General features: G+C 52.0%; 1 protein-coding gene across 1 annotated transcript; it reads right to left on the minus strand.

The window, feature by feature from the left end:
• Positions 1–1584: 1584 nt before the first annotated feature.
• SCN4B (sodium voltage-gated channel beta subunit 4) lies at positions 1585–18572 on the minus strand. Its single transcript, XM_068989399.1, has 5 exons — positions 18512–18572; positions 9852–10024; positions 8212–8440; positions 6422–6551; positions 1585–1678 (listed from the first exon to the last, which is right to left on the minus strand). The coding sequence occupies exons 1-5, from the start codon at positions 18570–18572 to the stop codon at positions 1585–1587; spliced, it is 687 nt and encodes a 228-aa protein (XP_068845500.1).
• Between the last annotated feature and the right edge of the window lie 423 nt (positions 18573–18995).

The raw sequence follows: 18995 nt of genomic DNA on the forward strand, positions 1-18995 counted from the left end.
GAGAGCCCTTAGGCAGTCCCCATACACTTTGGAAAAGGGGCTACTTCCCTCTCATTCCTCCCAGGGCCCCAAAGGACAGAGTGTCAGAAATTTAATGAGACATCGAGGTGGGTGGAAGCACATGGTGGATTCCTCCATGATCACAGCCCCGTCCATCCCCCACTTCATCAACCCACAGGGACAACACCACGACATGGAAGGGCCCCGGGGAAGCACTTGGCAGATGCCTCCAGGACTCAGCTGCTGGCCCAGGGGGCGTTAGCTCCCCGGTCCCTTGCCTGACCCTGAGTGTGGGCAGCTGGGGACCCCTCACCAGGGCCCCACCAGAGTTGGCTCTTCCACGTGGGCTGAAGGAAGGGGTCGAGGACGTTATGAGCCAGGACTCAGGAGCTAAGGCACAGTCTAGCCCCACACACAAGGGGTGTGCAAACCAGTGCGTGGAAAAGCAGAGGAAAACTGTGGGCACTCTCTACCTGCCCCTCCCCACCCCAGGCTGCGGATGGAGGGGACAGCTGAGCAGGAAGCAGCCAGAAAACCCAAGAGCCCTCTCATCCAAAGCTAGAGGGTCCCTGAGGCGAGCGCAAGTCTTGACCCGGGGATGGAGGTGAACAACCCTGGGCGGGGAGAAGCGAGAGGAACACAGGCGGGAGCAGCTCCTCAAGTGAGATGGCGCCACCTGCTGCTTCGGAGGAAAAGCCGCAGGGCGGAGCCGGTTGGGAGTTCCCACGAGCGGCCACGGTCCTGCCAGGCCAAGGAGAAGGGGCAGCCCGCGTTGGTGGGCGTTCTGCCCACCTCTGCGGTTCTGACGCCCCACAGAAATTCTAGGAAAGAAAGAAGTGGCGCCCAGTGCTCTGGGACAGCCTGAGGGACCCCTTCATGAGGCCTTCGGAACCCAGAGATTAGAAACGCAGACTAGGTGGGCTAGGACCCCTAACGCAAAGTGGCAGCCCTAGTTGGGAGTCTTCAGAGACTCCGAGCAGCGTGGGGGGCGGGGGGAGAACCAAGGCAGGCAGGCACCCAGGGGTCGGCGTGGGGGAGGGAAGTTCCTCCCTGGAGGGACATGGGGAGCCAGGTATCCATCGAAGCCTCTCCCTGCAGGATCCTTCCAGCAGCCCCCAACCCCGAGAGCCTGTAGAGAGTCCTCCGGCCACTCCCGCCATAAAAGGGTTAGTCCTCCACACTCAGGGTCCAACTACTGGGGCAGCCCTCGGCGACCCCCCAAGTCTCTCACAAAGAGACATCAGGAGGAAAACCAAGGCGCTCCTCCTCTAGGGTGGGGGGCACTGAAGACCATCTACCCCGGTGTCGGGGAACAGGCCATCCACACCGCCCCAGCCCCTCCTTTCCTTTCCCGAACCTTCCACGGGTTCCTCTCCCTGGCCAGCCCTTGTCCCTGGGGAGCCCTGGTGGGAGGTAGGGGGTAGGGCAGGCGGGACAGGACCCCAGTTTCTCCCCGCCCGGGGAAGACTACGGTTTGAGCCAAGCAGCAGATGTCTCAGGCACATGGGGTCACAGACACGGCTCAAGCATCGGTTTCATCATAGGAAGTGAGGCTCCCAGCAGCTGCTTGGCCCCAAGCAGGGCTCACACTTTTGTTGGTGCTTTCTCTTCCGCCTTGGAGCCGGGCAGCCCATTCTCCGTATTATCGTTCCCGGAGGAACTCACGAGGCACTCCTTCCTGAGAGGGAGAGAGGAGAGAGGGGAGGCAGTGGTGAGGGGGAGCCAAGTGATGGGTAAAACTGTGTGGGAGAGGCGCCGTGGGCCCTGTGCCAGCCCCGAGCCTCTCCCTGGCCTTCGGCAGTGCCACGGTAGCCAGAGGCCAGGTTGCTCACCCTCTCTGCCTCCGTTTCCTCGCCTAAAGAATGGCTGCAATGGCCCCTTCTTCATGGGGTTACTGGGAGGAGCCAGGGAGCACTGGGGACAGTGCCTGAGCCACAGGAAGTACTCTGTAAGGCTAGCATCACCAGGCCATCTCAACACGGCAGAGGGCAAGGGTGCCAGTCACTCCTCCCAGGGGTCAGTAATGAGAGGAGGCCAAACCAGGGGAGATGTCAGACTATGCCAAGCCAGGGGAAGGGTCCAGGCCAGCAGGCAGGATGCCCAGGGCAAATAGCTCCTCACCCAGGCCCGGCAGGCCCTTCCTCCTGAAGTTCGCTGGGACGAGATGTAGCAAAATGAGATGGAAGGGCAGGCAGGTGCGGGCAGAGGCAGGGGATGGGGCAGGAGGAAGGAGAGGTGGCCAGGTGGGAATACCCCCCAGAACGGCACCACCCCGGCCACCCTGTGCTGGACATGTTCCAGTCTAAGTACACGACCCCCCCAACAGCAGTGGCCAGGCCTCACAGGGTTCTCCAGAGAACACCTGACCGCTGCATTACTCCTGACTTTCAGCCCACGAAAACTCCCAAGTCTTTTTCATGGCTTCTGCCACTAAACTACATCTTAGCCTCACCCTGGGCTTGTGTAGCTGAGTTTGAGGCCTTCAGGAGAGATTTAACATTTCATCTTCGTCAATTTCATCTTGCAGGATTTAGTCTATACCTCCAGCCTATCCTCCTAAATCCGGAAAAGGGAACTCTCCTACACTGTTGGTGGGCATGTAAATTGGTGCAGCCACAATGCAAAACAGTTTGGAGGTTTAGTTTTTTAAAACTAAAAATAGAGTTGCCATATGATCCAACAATCCCACTCTTGGGCATATATCCAGAGAAAACTTTAATTCAAAAAGATACGTGCACCCCAAAGGTCATAGCAGCACTATTTACAACAGCCAAGACATGGAAACCATCTGAATGTCCATCCATAGGCAAATGAATAAAGAAGATGCAGTACATGTATGCAGTGGAATATTACTGAGCCATAAAAATAAGGAAATAATGCCATTTGCAGCAACATGGATGGACACAGAGATTATCATGCTAAGTGAAGTAGATCAGACAGAGAGACAAACACCATACGATATCACTTATGTGTGGAGTCTAAGTATGACTGAAATGAACTTCTTTACAAAGCTTCTTTCTTTATAAACAGAAAAGTTTATAAAGTATGATTGAAATGAACTTCTTTACAAAGCATAAACAGAAAATCACAGAGATAGAAAAAAACTTATAGTTACCAAAGGGGGAGGGATAAATTTGGATAAATTAGGGATTAACAGCTACAGACTACTATATATAAAATAGATAAACCACAATGCCTTCCTGTATAGCACAGGGAACTATATTCAGTATCTGATAATAAACCACAATGGAAAAGAATCTGAAAAAGAACAAATATGTAGGTATGTACAACTGAATCACTTTGCTGTGATTCCAGCAAACCAACACAACACTAAATCAGCTATACTTCAATTGAAAAAAAAAAAAAGATCCTCCCAGATCCCAATTTTGTTCTCCATCCAACACAGTTGCTAGGTTTCTGGAAATTTGATAAGTGTATCATTCCTGTTGTTGTTACCGTTTAGTCACTAAGTCATGTCCAACTCTTTTCGACCCCATGGACTGGAGCCCACCAGGCTGCTCTGTCCGTGGGATTTCCTAGACGAGACTACTGGAGTGGGTTGCCATTTCCTTTTCCAGGGGATCTTCCCGACCCAGGGATCAAACCTGTGTCTCATGCATTGGCAGGTGGATTCTTTACCCCTGAGCCACCAAAGCCCATGTCATTCTTAAAAATGAACAGACAGAGCCCTGTGACATAAAGACCTCTATTCAGATGGGTCTATCATCCACCTATCTCTAAACCTAAGGAACAGTCAGTCTAGCCAATTCCCATCCACCTAACCATCCATATTTCTTCACAAAGACCCTGCTTGCACTGTGTCAGGCTAGAAAGGTGTCCAACTGACAAGCTGTCTGCTCTCCAAAAACCTGCAGTCTTCCAGGAAATATGCTATTAAACAAGTAACAAACAAGTAAACAAGTACAATGCAGCAAATGACAGGATGCAGGTGGGGCATACCAGGGAGGGACTCAACCTAGGAGCACTCCTTCTAGGGTCAGGGAAGGCCCTTTGGAAGCATCACTTAAGCTGAAACCAAGAAAGATGAGCAGGAAAACAGGGAGGAGACATTCTAGGCAGAGGGAACACCCTCACATGTGAAAGCCCAGAACTGATCCTAGGATGCTGCCCCCACATCCCTTCTTCTCAGGAAGCCACCACATCTTTACCGTTATGCAGGCCTACCTCGCTGCTCAGAGGACCCTCTCAGGCTTCCTCCTGGCCTGTCTCCCACCTCTAGCCTCTGCCTTCCCAGTCCCTGTGCCCACCAATGCCAGACCCTTTCTTCCAGGTCCTCTGATGGAGCCAGGCCCTTCAAGCCCTCCCCAGCTCCCCTGTGGTCAGAGAAAAGCCAATCTCAGCCTCAAGGATCCTCAAGGGTCTGTCCCCACCCCTCTTTGTGGGTTTCCCCACTTCCTCCTGACCCCACCCCCACTCTCTCAACAAGAGCAACCACAAACGCCTGTTCTCCACAACATGCTCGCTTCCCAGGCTGTCTGTCTTTGCTCTCAGCGGTTCCGCCTACAGAACAACCATCTCTTCACCCTCCCTGGGACTTAACTCATATCCATCTTGCAAGGCTGACCACAAATGTCTCTTTGGCCAGAAATCCTTCACTATTATTCCACCCTCTCCTGAACCCCCTCGACATTCTCTCTGAGTGTGTGCAGGCATGCTCAGTCACTTCAGTCATGTCCAGCTCTGTGCAACCCTATGGACTGCAGCCCGCCAGCCTCCTGTCCATGGGATTCTCCAGGCAAGAATCCTGGAGTGGGTTAGGCCAGCCCTAATTCCTCTACCTCCTGTTACACTGATTTCTGCACATGTCTTCTTTACTTAGGGGCAGAATCTCATTCCTTCTAGAATTTCCTGCAGTGCCTGGCACAGTACTTTGCACACAGCATCTCAAAAAGAGCCAATGAATGAAAGAATGACTTACTGAACTCTAGATCCCACTCCCCTGAGAATCAGTAGGGCGCAGCGGCAACAGCTGAAGTTTCAAAGCAAACAAGTTAGAATTCAAATCCCAGCTCTATCGCTTATTAGCTGTGTGACCCTGGGCAAGTCACTTAACCACTCTGAGCCTCACTTTGCTTAACTTCAAAATAAAATCATACATGTTTTATTTTTTTTAATGCCTGATGGAGTATCTAACACGTGGTAGAGGCATGTGATGAATGACAGGAAGCACTATTACACGTAGCATCCTCCTGATAACTGTGCATGAGCAGAAAATGTTAGCCTGCCCTGTTTTCAGTGAACTCATGGTGGCTCCCAAGGATGACTGCTTTCTTTCCCAAGTGTTTTTAAACCATATGTTGAATAACGTGTTCTCCAAATTTTCTCACCAGCAATAGTAAGACTGATTATTAAAAACACAATTTGGTCCGGATCCATGCTCCAGGCCCCTCTCAAGATCTCTGAAATCCTCCCAGCCTCTGGCCATGATGCAGCTAGATAGCCCAAGAGTTCATCATCACAACCAGTCCTCCCAGCTCTCCCTCCCCTCTGCCAATCCCTAAAATTCTCTCCCTGCCTTCAGCTGCCTTCCTTTCTGACCAGTGGCATTTCTGCCCTTTTCAGCCTAATCTCTTCTCAACAAAGCAGCATGAAGCCAACCCCAACAGATCTTCTCCTTCTATCTCCTGCTTCTCCCTTGCTTCTCCTACTTACTTTCACCCTCTCTGCTTCAATGGCAGGCCTGCCTCATCTCATCTTTCTTGCCAAGAACACAACTTTCAGATGCCTTTGGTCTGCTCTGGGTTTTGCAGCGTTCAGTCGTGGAACCTGCCAGCTCTGGCAATTTTGGGTGTGGGCTGCACCCTTTGTACCTCCCGATCTTTCTTCTCATTCCTCTTACAAATATCTGTCTTTATACCTGAATTTATCCTAGGGCTTCCTGGGTAGTCATATCAGCCTTTTTAGACTGTTTTTCTCTCCTTCATTTGAATTTTCAGAATTTCACAGTAAGAGACTCCCATCACGCATCACTCCCATCTTCCCATTTTAGAGTTTCTGTATACAGAATCTCATATTTCCCCTGATCTAAAAAAAAAGGCATCTGAAAGCCTTTGGTAGGACTTTAGATTGAGGTGGTGCAAATAACGGGATGGGCAGGAAGACAGGGGAATGAGGAAGAGCAGGTGAGTTGTACGTATGTTCTCAGTGAAGTCAGTGTATTCAATAAACATCTCCTGAGCGGATGAGGAAAAAGGAGTGAGACGAAGAATCAGGCTGAAAGACGAGAGGAGCAGGGCAGGGATAGAAAAGAGAGTGGAAGAATTAGGAAGAGAGGAGGGATTAGGAGATAGATGGAAGGATGAAGGCAGATGGGGATATATGATGGCGGATGAGAGGATGCTGGAACACCCATGAGATGAGAATGGGTGGTGGGCCGGTGGGAAGGCTGGAGTCAACTTACTTCTTCTCCTGAGTCTTCTTGATGATGAAGGCAATGAACTTCTTAACCAGCAGGATGAAGATGAGGAGCCCAATGACCCCGCCCACGACACCCAGGATGATGAGGGTCACGGTGTTGTCCACTTCTTCCACTTCGTGGTCAGAGAAGGGAAAGAAAAGGGGTGGAGAAGGAGAGCAGGAGTCACCTGGAGCACCATGGCAGCCCAGCAGCTCCCCAGCCTCCAACCTGGGCATCTGGGACACGCCCACCCCAGCAGCGAGCAGGAGAAGCTAGAATATGGCATCCATCAGGCTAAGGCATAACAGGAAGTCGTCCCTCTCCCCCTGTGCTCCGCACAGACGCCTTCCCGCAGACACCCACACAAGTTCTGGAATAACTCAGACTTGGGGACCCACAGCATCCAGGTTTGACTTGACCCTCAAGCATGGGACTTTCATTGCCTCCTTCTAGGTTTCCTTTTACCCATGCAGAAAAACAATTGAGAATCTCCCTGCAAGACACAGGAGCCAGGTAATCTGGATTTCAACAACAGGGTTTCCACAGTCACTAATGAGCTGGTCACTAATAGTCACTAATAACCTACAGCTGGTCACTTAATCCTTCTAGCCTCAGTTCCCTCATCTGAAAACTGACCTCCTGACTTCCCAAACTTGTTCCACAATCTCCTCCATCTCTGCTGAGAAATGCTCTGGCCAAAATCCTTGGAGTCATCCTTGACTCCTCTCTTTTTCTCAAACCCCTATGTCCAACCCACCTGAGAATCCTAATGGCCCTAACTCCAAAAAAGTACAGAATTGTGAGCATCTTCTCTGCAGGAATCACACATCATCCAGGAGAGCAGTGGATCCCCAGGAACACAAGAAATGCAACACAATCAGGATGCTTAAGCAAGTTTCCTTCCTTTTTCTCTGCTCCCATGCCTCGATAGCCTTCCAGGCTCCCCTTTCCATGCTGCCCACCCAGTCTTAACTCCTTCATCCCTTTCTCTAAACACGTCCAGTGTCGGGGTCATGGGATACCCTCATCACATGTTTCCTCGTTGTCTAATTGTTCCACCATTGTTGGATTGGAATCCCCTCAATCAGGACTTAAGCTCCAGAGGAGAGAGACCATTCTTATCAGTCTCTACTGGAACTTCCCTGGTGGTCCAGTGGCTAAGACTCTGAGCTCCCAATGAAGAGGGCCCTGGTTTGATCCCTAGTCAGGGAACTAGACCCCACATGTGGCAACTAAGAGTCCACATGCCTCAACTAATATCTGGCTCAGCCAAATAAATAGATAAATATTTTTTTAATCTCCACTGCCTTGGCTTTGCATGCTTTGCCCCATTTCAATTATGTGTTTACTTGTCTTCTGTCCTACCCTGACCTGTCAGTTCTTTGAGAAAGGACACTGTGTATCATTCATAGCACTTTTTGGTCCTACATGGCATTCCATCAGCTGTTGCTAACAGAATACACAAGAGTAGAAATAATCAACACATAAGGAGAACTTCACAACACACTTCCATGTAGCTTCTGGGACTCTCACAGCAACCCTAAGAGAAGGCAGATCTTCATATGAGGAAAACAAGGCTCAGAGGGCCTCAGTGTATATCATAAGCTATTCAGTGGCAGAATAAGTATTCACACCAAGTTATTCGAGTTTCCAGATGTAACTCCAGTTGCTCTTGAAAGCATAAAGTGAAAGAAAACACCAACGGTCCATTTCACCATTACACCAAGTTGAGTACCCACCCCCACCCCCGTCCTTCCAATGCCACTGCCCTTGGTCCCAGACCCATTACATACATTTATCAACAACTTGGAGGAAGATGGTGGCCTGGTGCTGAAAATAATTCTCCTTGGGGTTCTTCACGTGGCAGGTGTATTTGCCCGTGTCGCTGAACTCCAGGTTCTTCAGTGAAATGGAAATATTGTTCATTTTCTCCTTCGTGGAGCCCTCCAGAGTGATGCGGTCATCATCTTTCAATTTCACCTTGGGGTCCGATTTCTCATTCTTCACAGTCCCATCTATGAGCTGTGTGGGAAGATGGGAGCAAGGAGGGGGCCAAGAGAAAAATCATAGAGTCATGACATCACTCCAGCCCACTCCTTAGGCACCTCTCTGCCCAGGCCAGGAAGAGCCCTTCCCCTTGGTTTCCCATGCTTATCAATAGCTCTGTCTGTCTAACCTGGATTTTACTTGCTTCAGGCTAAACCAAATTTCTGTTACTAAGGTCTCCCTAGAATGTAGCACGACTTTTACTGCTTTCTTCATAAAAGCCTTTTAATACCACATAAAAGCCTGTTAATACCACACTTGCTTCCCTCTGCCATTCCTTCCAGCCTTTGCTAACACCTCATCCCCTATCGGCCTGAATACTGATCCTCCATCAAGATGTGGATCAATCCCACAGGGCAGTGCATAGGCACCCTCTGAGTTCAGTGTTTAATTACATCCAGAGTTCATCTCTTGTGACTTCCAGTCCCCTACTAGGTTGCAGAGTACTCAGAAAACACCTGCTGGGACTTCCTTGGTGGTCTGGTGGCTAAGACTCCACACTCCCAATGCGGGGTGGCCTGGGTTCAATCCCTGGTCAGGGAACTAGATCTCACATGCCACAACTAAAGATCCTGCTTGCCACAGCTAAGATCTGGTGCAGTCAAATACATAAAGAAACATTTAAAAAACACCTGCTGACTCTCCATCCCCACCCCAGCCAAAGCCCTGAACCCTTCTCTTCTCCAGCATTCCCTTCCATCCTTCCAAGGCCAATTCCCCAGCCCTTCTTCTGTTTGGACTCTTCTCATTTCCCCTCTCAAAGTCTTCCAAATGTCTTATCTCTTCTGCTTTTTAAATTAAATTATTAATGTTTACACAAGCTAACCAAGTTTCAGGTATTTCTTCAGACCAGATAGAGGACTCTAGACAGAAATTCCAACGGACCCCAAATTCTGGCAACAAAAATCTAAGCATCTTTCCCACATAGATCCGTCTAGACAGGCTCTGGAAAGAATACTGGGAGAGAGACTTCCCTAGTTAAGAATCCACCTGCCAATGCAGGGGCCAAAGGTTCGATCCCTGGTCCGGGAAGATCCCACATGCCACGGGGCAACTAAGCCCGGCACCACAGCTACTAAACCCATGTGCCCCGGAGCCTCTGCTCCACAGCCAGAGCAGCCGCTGCACTGAGAAGCCAGTGCACCGCAATTAGAAGGCAGCCTCCACTGGCTGCAACTAAAGAAAACATCAAAGACCCAGCGCAGCCGAAAAGAAACAAATACATTCTTTAAAATAAATGAAAGGTGAGTGTGACAAAAGATGCATCCGTGGGGACCATCATTGAGGGGTGAGTCCAGAAAGGACCATAGCCTGGGGTGGGAGGCAGGGTGAGGGGACAAACCCCGGAGGAGGATCTGAGCTGCCCATCCCTTCTCTGGCTACTTACGATCTTGTATGTATCACTGCTGTTATAGGACCACCAGAAGTGTAGGTTCTCGAAGCCAAAGCAGCTGGAGAAGGTGCAGGGTAGCAGGATCTCCGTGCCGTTGACAGCGTAGATGGTGGTGGCCTTTCCCACTGACACCTCCAGCGACAGGGACACCGGGAGCAGGAAGAGACCTGTGTGAGGGAGGGGCACCACCTCCCTGAGTAAAACCCCACCAGAACCTCCAGGCTGCAGCCCTGGAAGGGACCTCTCCGGTGGAGTGGAGTGGCATGATCAGGCAGGGAGGTCTCTGTTGCCCTCCGTGTCAACATTAGGAAGATGGTTCCCTTTACTTTAACCGACTCTGCCTGGACCACCTCCGTGATTCATTCTCCCTCTTGGCCTGAGCTGGATGGACTTCTGAGCCTGTTAGTAGCCCTTGTGACACTCTAAGTGACCACCAGGGGTCACCCCAACCCAGGAAAACCAGGTCCCGGGCCTCCGTGCCGCGAGTCCGCGCCCCTTAACCAGTGGATGCGGTCCCTGCGGCCCCCAAGTGCAGAACCTGCGCCTCCTGTTCGCGCTGAGAATCTCCCCAAGGGCTGTGCGCCACCCTCTCGTGATATTTTCGGGATTTGGCGGGGCGAGGGTGTTGGGAGACTGAGCGGGTCTCCTGAGGTGGCTAAAAGGAAAACGGCAGACACAGGACCCGGCTCCTCGGCCACTCATCACGGACCCTGGCGGCTCCCACCTGTCCCAAGGGGCCAAGAGGCAGGGGGGTACCTCCCGCTAGACCTTGCTCCACCACCGAGAGGGACCTCCAGAAAAAAAAGAGAGACAAGGCGGACCGGGAGGGCATCCCGCAGGGTGGGGTGGAACGGGGATGTCTTGGCATCAGTCAGCAGCCGCGAAAACAGAGGGAGTAAAGCAATAACCTCAGAGAAAGTGAGGGCGGAAGACCCTTTATGGAGGCCGACTCAGGGCAACAGGATGCTCGCAAGCCGGTGGCTGGAGTGGGCGCTGCGCCCATGGTCCCCTCCGGACCCAGAGTAGCCCCGACTCCCTGCAGCCCCACTGCGACCTCTCATCCTGGGCACATCCCCACCTCCACCCCCTTCTTTCCCAAGCCTTCCAGTCCAATGCCATCGCTGCCAGTTGAGCAGGTGGCAGTTGTGAATTTCCACTCATGGCCTCTGGGCCCTGCCTCGTGAGTTCGTGAGTTCTTGTAAGAGAACCTGGCCCTCCTGTCCTACAGAGTCCTTGAGGAAACCCCACTGTACCTCAAGGTCATGAGGAGGAGGGGTGTCAGAATTAGAAACTAGCTGTCCTTGCCCCTAAATGAACCAGGGTCACCCCGGGTGAGGACTCAGAGTCCTTCTCAGGTTCCCAGTGATGCTGAGAATAATGACCTTTTCCTCAGCAGAGATGTTGGCTAAGGCTGTGTATGAGTAATCTCATAGCATCTTCACCTCTCACCTGGAAGGAGGGTCTTATTAATCACATTTTACAGGTGGGAAAAATAAGACTCAGAGAAGCAAAGTGCCTTGTGCCTTGGCCAAAGTCCTACACCTTCCAGAGGTAGCTGAAATGTGAACTGGAGTGTGACTCCAGGCCTAGTGGGCAGCTGAGAGCAGACACCTGGCTGCACCACCTCCTATGCCAGAGTTTCCCTGGCATCTCTTCCCAGACTGTAGCTTCTCTCAACTACTTGGACCGCCAGCCTGGCATTCCCACAGCGTCAGAGCCTATAGGGCCCGGACTGTTTCAGGTTAGAGACACTAAGTTGCCACTGCCTAACTTTACAGATGGGACAACCAAGAACCCAAATGGGAGGAGACTTGGCTGAACTAACTGGGTTTAGCAGCTGAGCCACTTGAGAACCCCTCTCAGGCCAGTCAGCTCCCAGCTCTGCAGGCAGTTCCCAGAACTGTTCTTGTTCCCAAGACAGATAGGGTCAGTCTTTGTTTTAAAGTTGCCAACCTTGCTCCCATCCTCATCCTCAGGGAAAGACCTCTTTAATCAAACTTAATTTCCTCATTGTATTGATAGATCATAAACCAGCTTCCTCTTGGTTTGCACACATGAGATAAGGATGCCTAGTGCCACCTGGGCAATGCTTTTTAACTTAGAAGAAGGAGACCTCTCCACCAGTCCAGTGGTTAAGACTTTGCACTTCCCACTGCAGGGGGCTCAGTTTCAATCCCTGGTTGCAGAGCTAAGATCTCGCCTGCCATGTGGTGCGGCCATAAATAAGTAAGAGGAGCTCCATGGAGAGCTGGAAGCCCAACTCTTCTCTTAGGACTCCCTCAGCTTCTTCATGTCCTCTTCACTTCTGAAGGCAAAGTGGACTGCTCTTAACACAAAGCTCAGAAATAACAACCCATAGTCCAGGATTCGGCTGCCGCTGTCAACAGCTGCTGGTATATACTCAGCACTTACTATGTGCCGGCTACATATAACCCCCACACCCATGCTCTGAGTGCTGTACCGTAATAGCTCCATATTACAGACATGGCAACTGAACATAGATAGGTTTGGTGAGTTACCTAAGGTGAACAGAGGGGCTTCCCATATGGTGCTAGTGGTAAAGAACCCGTCTGCCAGTGCAGATGTAAGACACATAGGTTCAGGTTCAATCCCTGGGTCGGGAAGATCCCCTTGAGGAGGGCAAGGCACCCCACTCCGGTATTCTTGCCTGGAAAATCCCATGGACAGAGGAGCCTGGCAGGCCACAGTCCATAGAGTGGCACAGAGTCGGATACAACCGAAGCAACTTAGCACACACACACAAAGGTCAACAAGAGACATTTCCAGCATCCCAGAGCAAGAAAGCCCTACCTTACATCCTAAAACAGCAGATTTTGCCCACCAGAGTTCCAGTTAGTGCTGAGGGGTCATTTCAATTAGCCTTCAATCTTTGATCAGCTCCTCTGTGCCAGGGACTGTTCTAGAGCCGTGGCTTTCACAAAGCGTCAGAATCACCTGGAGGGCCATTACAGCTAGCTCTGCCGGCCCCACCCCAGCAGTTTCGGATCCAGCACCTAGAGTGGAGCCTGAAAATTCGCATTTCTAAGAGGTTCCCAGAAAATGCTGCAATCAGAGATGACACTTTGGGCCCCACTGTGCTAGAGGATTTCTACCTATTAACTTCAACACTGATTAGAATGCTGAAAGATGGGTATCATTTTTCTCATTGTACAGATGATACAATTGAGGCTCAGAGAGGTTAAGTCACTTGCCCAGGGTCACATAATAAATGGTGGATCTGGAATTGAGCACTGACTGTAAAATAGGATGGGCATTTTACAGGCACTGTCTCATTCAATCCTCATGATAACCCTAATGAGGTAGTTATTATTTTTATCCTCAACAGGCAAAATGAAGAAACAGGCTCAGAGAGATTAACTTGCTCAAGGCCACACAACTGGTGAGTGGAATAAGCAGAGTACAGAGTACAAGCTCTGCTTTCCACCACTCTGTGACGGTGCCTCTCCAAGAGAATAATGCTGTCAGGGCCAGCCCTCCTTAAAGCTCCTGGTTTTCTTTTCATTTCTCCCCTCCCTCACCACCTTGCCCCAGAGATCTACGGACAGGAGCCAGACATGGGATTACACCCTCCTGCCTAAAAGATGGCCTTTGATTTGGGTTGGGTTTTTTTGTTTGTTTGTTTGTTTGTTTTTTGCCACACTGCATTTGGGATCTTAGTTCCCCAACTAGGGACTGAACCAATACCCCCTGTAGTAGAAGCAAGGATTTTTGCTTGCTTCTGGACTGCTTGGGAAGTCCCAAGAAGACAACCTTCTGATGGGAGACCTCAGTTTTGCTCTCACCCCCAACTGCCTCCACAAACCAAAGAATGGAGTGCAGTGTGATGAAGCTCTCAGCAGAAGGAGCTTCCTGATGCCTACAGTGCTCCCTCGGAGCCTGAGCATGTGTTCCGAGGAGCACCACAGCACCAGCCTCTAGTGTCCGGGATCCTAGAGGAGACAGGGGGATCCAAGTCAGGGGCCAAACCCCTTCCCCACAACCTCAGCTGGAACAGACTATCAAGCACCAGAGACACCCATCAGAAGTGAAATAGTTTTGACCGCTTTAAATAGAAGCAAAAACAAACTAACAGAAAGTCCAGGACAGAGGAGAGAAGTACTTCTCTAAGGTCTGACTCATGACCGTGCGCATTTCCGCCTGATTAGAGTGCGCCTGTGTGGATGACTTAACTCTAATGTACTCAGGACTCCCAGACTCCCAGAGTGAAGCATCGCCATTCCCACCATAGCCTGGAAAGGACAAAGGGAAGGCAGAGATGTTTCTACGGTGAAGTTCGGAGTCCTGCCTGAATTAAAGCATCAGAGATGGGGAGCAAGCCTGGCTTCTCCACCGCACACCCTCCCAGCACGCAGAAGTCTTATCGGCCGTGTCTAGGAAGCTCGTGCGCAGGAAAACCCAGAGGCCTGCCTCCTGTGCTTTCTTCCCTGTGAGCCTGCGCTGGGGGAAAGAAGGGCGCAGGGTCAGGCCTAGATCCGCTAGAGGACTCAGCGAGGTACTTCAGCAGGATGACCAAGCCAGGATGCATGCGTCAGGAGGCACACGGCAGACCCCGCTTGGCTGGCTGACCTTGAGAAAGTCAGAGGTGCTATATCCTCAAACAAGGGATGCCTGTCTTTCCTACCTTCTAAGCTTGGTATAAAGCTAAAAAAACCATGAGCTTATAAAACATGAGAAGAGCTTCAATGAGTGCATCCCTCTGGCCTGGGCTCTCTGCGGGTAGAGGAACATAGTGTTTAAAAGGAGGCAGGGGGACAGGGCTGGCCTCCACTGTAGGTCTAGATGTAACCAAGACACTCAAGGACCAGCGTCAGCCAACAATATCTCCAAGCCATTCAAGCACTGTTTTATACTTTCACCCTGTATTACTTCCTGGAGGTAATTATTTCCATGTGGCTACTTCCTCGGATAAAGAAGGACTTTCTTTGTCCCAAACTAAACTCTTTAGAATTTCAAGTGATCTTGTGTGTGTTTCAGATTGGGGGTCCCTTTCCAGCATCGTGGAATGGGTGGGAACAAGTCCTCTGACCCGTGATCCTTCGGAATTCAATCCAAAGCCTGTCTTTGCTCACTGAGAGTCCCTAACTGCCGAGCCATTCTCAGAACACCCATTTTCTTGGCTGTTTTCTGATCGGCCCCCTCCTATCTCATGCGATTATGTCTCAGGATTGACTCAGGCCTCCCATTTAAAGTAAAAACGTATTTGTACAGGCAAATCTTATCATTCAGTACACCAAGGGGGATCTCATGGCTACCATCAGACATTCCAAGGCAAATCCCAAGGCAGAAATCTTCTCCCACCTTTTCCGATATCCGGATACAGTGATACCCAACTTAGGGCAAGAGGAGGAAAGAGGGGCAGCGTGGAGCACACTCTAAGTTTAGCTCCCCAGGCTTGCCTGGCAAGGCAGGCGGAATCGTGGCTGACTTTAATAGGGAAGCTGATACACTGGCCCCAGGGGAGTCAGGTTCAAAGTAAGAGCTGGGAGGGAGAAAGTGGGCCAAGGCCAGCAGGACAAGACCCCTCCTGGGGTGCAGGCCCTGGGGGCTGTGGGAGGCAGGGCTGAGCCAGGAAAGGCCCCTGGGCCCAAAGACAGAGGAAAGATTTCAGCTCCCTCTCCCTAGGCAACCTGCCGGCTTCCTGCCCACCCCCAGGAGCTTTGCGGGGATAGAAACATGCCCCTGAGACAGTGCTGGATGCTCAACAAAACCAGCTTTGCAAACAATTCCAAGCAGTGTGCCATCTCTCCTCCTGCAGGCCATGGAATGGGCGTGGCTTCTGCAGAGATCCTCACACCCTCAGCAGCAGAGCAAGGTGGGAGAATCTGTGCCTGGGGTCATTATGGTCACAGCAGCCATAATGACTTGGGACCCCGCAAGCCTGCATGTCCAAAAAAAGGATGAATCTCCAAACCTGGGGTCTTTCTCCTCTTCCCTGCTTTCCCATCCTCTTTCCCATAAACCGCTTATTTACCCTTTCGTTTTCCTTCCTCTGAGTGGGACTAAGCACCCTCTGCTTAATTGCCTTCTCATTAAACAAGTCCTTAATAAATACATACCCAGGGAAAGAGGGTTGGGCAACAGAGCACCCTCACAAGTGATAATTACACAGAGATCAAAGCAATTAAGCAAATCAGGCAACAAGGAAGGAGTGGGTAGGACAGATATATTACCAATTACATGGTTAGGAAAGGACTGACACCCTTTTATCCTCAATTGCAATACTGCCATCTTAAAAACTGTGTCTCAATTTAAGAAGGGGCATCTGGTCAGATTACCAAAAATCAGTTTTGTCTCGGCCTAGGAGATTGAGTTTGATATGGGGAGAGGAAGCTGGAGGGGTAGAGGACTCCTGGGAGCTTACTGCTCTGTACCCAGTTTCCATAGTTGTGAGAAGAGCTCTGGGCCTCCCAGCCTCTATCCTTCCACACCCAGGCTCCCGAGCTCACTGCTTCTTCAGTCCATCAGCACAACCCCTGCTGACCTTCCGCTGCAGCAGAATTTGGTTAACTGAGAGGCAAGTTGGTGTGACAAAGCCCCAGAGACCTGGATTCGGCCCCACCTGGCCATCAACTGGCTACACACCAGTGAGCAAGTCACCTTCCCTCTCTGGACCGTGGTTTCTTCATCCTGAGGGGAGCTCTGTGCTATGGTTTCCAAAGCTCCTGCCAGCTCTGATGCTCTACTTGGCTGTTCAGTCATCTCTGCATCTCCCCTCCTGGACCAAGAGCAAGGATGACGTCTTTGTGCCAAGCTCAAAGCAGTGCCACTGCGAGGTCTTATTGTTGGCTGCTTGGGCAAGGTCCAGGGCGGGACTCAGGTTGTATTCCCTCGGCAGACCAGAGGGGCAAGGGGCAGAGCAGCTGGGGCCAGTTCTAGGGCCTGCTGGTCTCCGCCTACAAATCACTTTGCTCTCTCCTGGGCTCCCAGAGGGTAGCTCAGGGAATCTTCCAAACCTGTTCCAATGGGCCTCTGTCCCTCCCTAGTCTATCAGCTCAAACAGTGCTTAGAGGAAGTGGGGGTTTCCACCTGGAGAAAAGTACCAAGAATCTGTGCCTGAAATCCCAATACACACACACATGGTATATGGTGGGATTCCCCACAGAAGACAGGTTCTATGAATACTCTGGCACTCGCGTTCCATCAGCCAACCAGGCAATAAGAGAAAGGGAAGCCAGAGGTGTTGATAAGTAAGCTAGTTTAATGGTGGTGTGAGTTTGAATTCCCCAGTGACCCCTTCCCCTTGCCATGGCCACAGTGATCAGAGATGGGATGAGGGGAAGCAGAGGGCCACTGTGCCCAGCCCACGAAGAGAAGCCTCGGGCCTTGCAGAGACCCACTTCTTAGGGTCACCGTGGAATCAGCACACCTGTGCCTAAGCTACAAGAGAGAACACCAGCTGGAGGGATGTAACAAAAGCAGTGGCTCCTGAGTGAAGGACATACTTTATCCCCGCTCCACCACCAGGTGCTAACATGACGGGTCAGCACACGGTTTACATTGGCAGAAGCAGCAGCGGCCACCCTTAAAGACTTCTGTCTTCCTGTTTTCAGCCCAAATGCTTACATCGTGTGCCCAACCCGATGAGGGGAACTGCCAAAAGCCAAATCTGACAAATATAAACAGGAAGAGGTGCAGGTGCCAGAGATGGAATCGGCTTACATGGAAATCCAGCTTTGACTTCTGAGAGGCTACATTCTGGACTACTAAACATCATTCCCTAATCTCTAGGAGTTTGACGTTCAAAAGTATCATATGCATAAAATAGACACTAATCATCTGCTCTGTCTGTGGTCTCCGGATGTGCCTCCTTAGTCTTCATACTCATCCCAAAAATGAAGAGCCAAGAGCAGGTTAAACAGGTCCCACCGCCCAACCCCATGGAATCTTTACCTAAGAAGAGAGACAGGATCCTTCCTAAAGGTGGGGATTTCTTGGCAGTCCAGTGGTTAAGCTTTGGTGCCTTCACTGCCGAGTGCATGGGTTCGATCCCTAGTCGAAGAAATAAGATTCCCACAAGTCTCGAGCCATAAAAACATAAATAAATTTTAAAGGAGGGCTTGAACGATCCTCCAAGTCCCTCCAACCCCATCCAGTCTGCAGAGAAGGCAATGGGCGCTAGAGAAAGTAGACAGCAGAGGAGCCAAACGGAAAAGGGACAGGAGGAAGGCGAGCTCCCCCACCTTGAACTGGTGCACGCCGGTGCCGGGGCAACAAGCATCCAAGCTGCAAGGGGCTCTGGGCTGGGGTAGAAACCAGCGTCCCAACAACCACACGTGCAACCCACCGGGCATCTCCTACACCCGATCCCAGACACGTTCCCCTAGCCGGCTTAAACCTCTGCGGCCCAAGCTCCAGCTCCAGAAGCTGAAAGCACTAGAGACAGCAAAGAACTAATCGCCAGGCTGGCGGGTGGGATGGGGCGAGGGACGGCGCAAGGTCCCCCCGGCAACTCAGCAGTCCAAACGGCGTCCTGGAAGAAGCGGGAGCCGCTCGTTGGGGGCCGCGCTCCAAAGCCCACCCTGTCCAAGGTGCTGTTCTTCTAAGTGACCCCTCCTCTGGCGGGGGCTGGGCGGGGAGAGTGGGGGAAGGGTTGGGGGCAAGAGGTAGAAGAAACCAAGCCGGGGCTGCCTTACCCAAAAGCCCAGTGCCCAGCCATCTCGCCCGGGCTGCGCCTTGGTCCCGAGCCCCGGGCATCGTTCTGTTCTCTCCGGAGCGCCCCCGGGGACGCGGGGACGGGATACAGGGCACACCCGCGCTCTCAGCCCGCGGTCTGCAGTGGGGCCGGAGGCTGCCGGGGAGCTCTGCGCCGCTGGCCAGGGCTCGGGAAAGTTAGCGCGGAGAGCGCGAGGAGGGGGAGGCAGGGAGGGAGAGGAGGAGCCGGCTGCGGGAGCGGCCGCCGGGGGCGCGGGAGAAGGAGGAGCCCGCGGAGGAGGAACGCGAGCAGGGCCAGGAGGCCCGCCGAGCTAGCACCTAAGCGAGCGCGCTGCGCCTCTGCTCTGGAAGCGCTCCAGCTGCAGGAGGGGCGGTGGCCGCCGCGGAGCCCGGGGCGCCCGCGCCTCCAGGTCCCGGAGCCCCGGGAGCCGGCCGCACCCCCAGCAACCCCCCCGCCCTACCCCT

This window comes from Capricornis sumatraensis, chromosome 16 (genome assembly GCF_032405125.1).
Source record: "Capricornis sumatraensis isolate serow.1 chromosome 16, serow.2, whole genome shotgun sequence".
Taxonomy (NCBI): domain Eukaryota; kingdom Metazoa; phylum Chordata; class Mammalia; order Artiodactyla; family Bovidae; genus Capricornis; species Capricornis sumatraensis.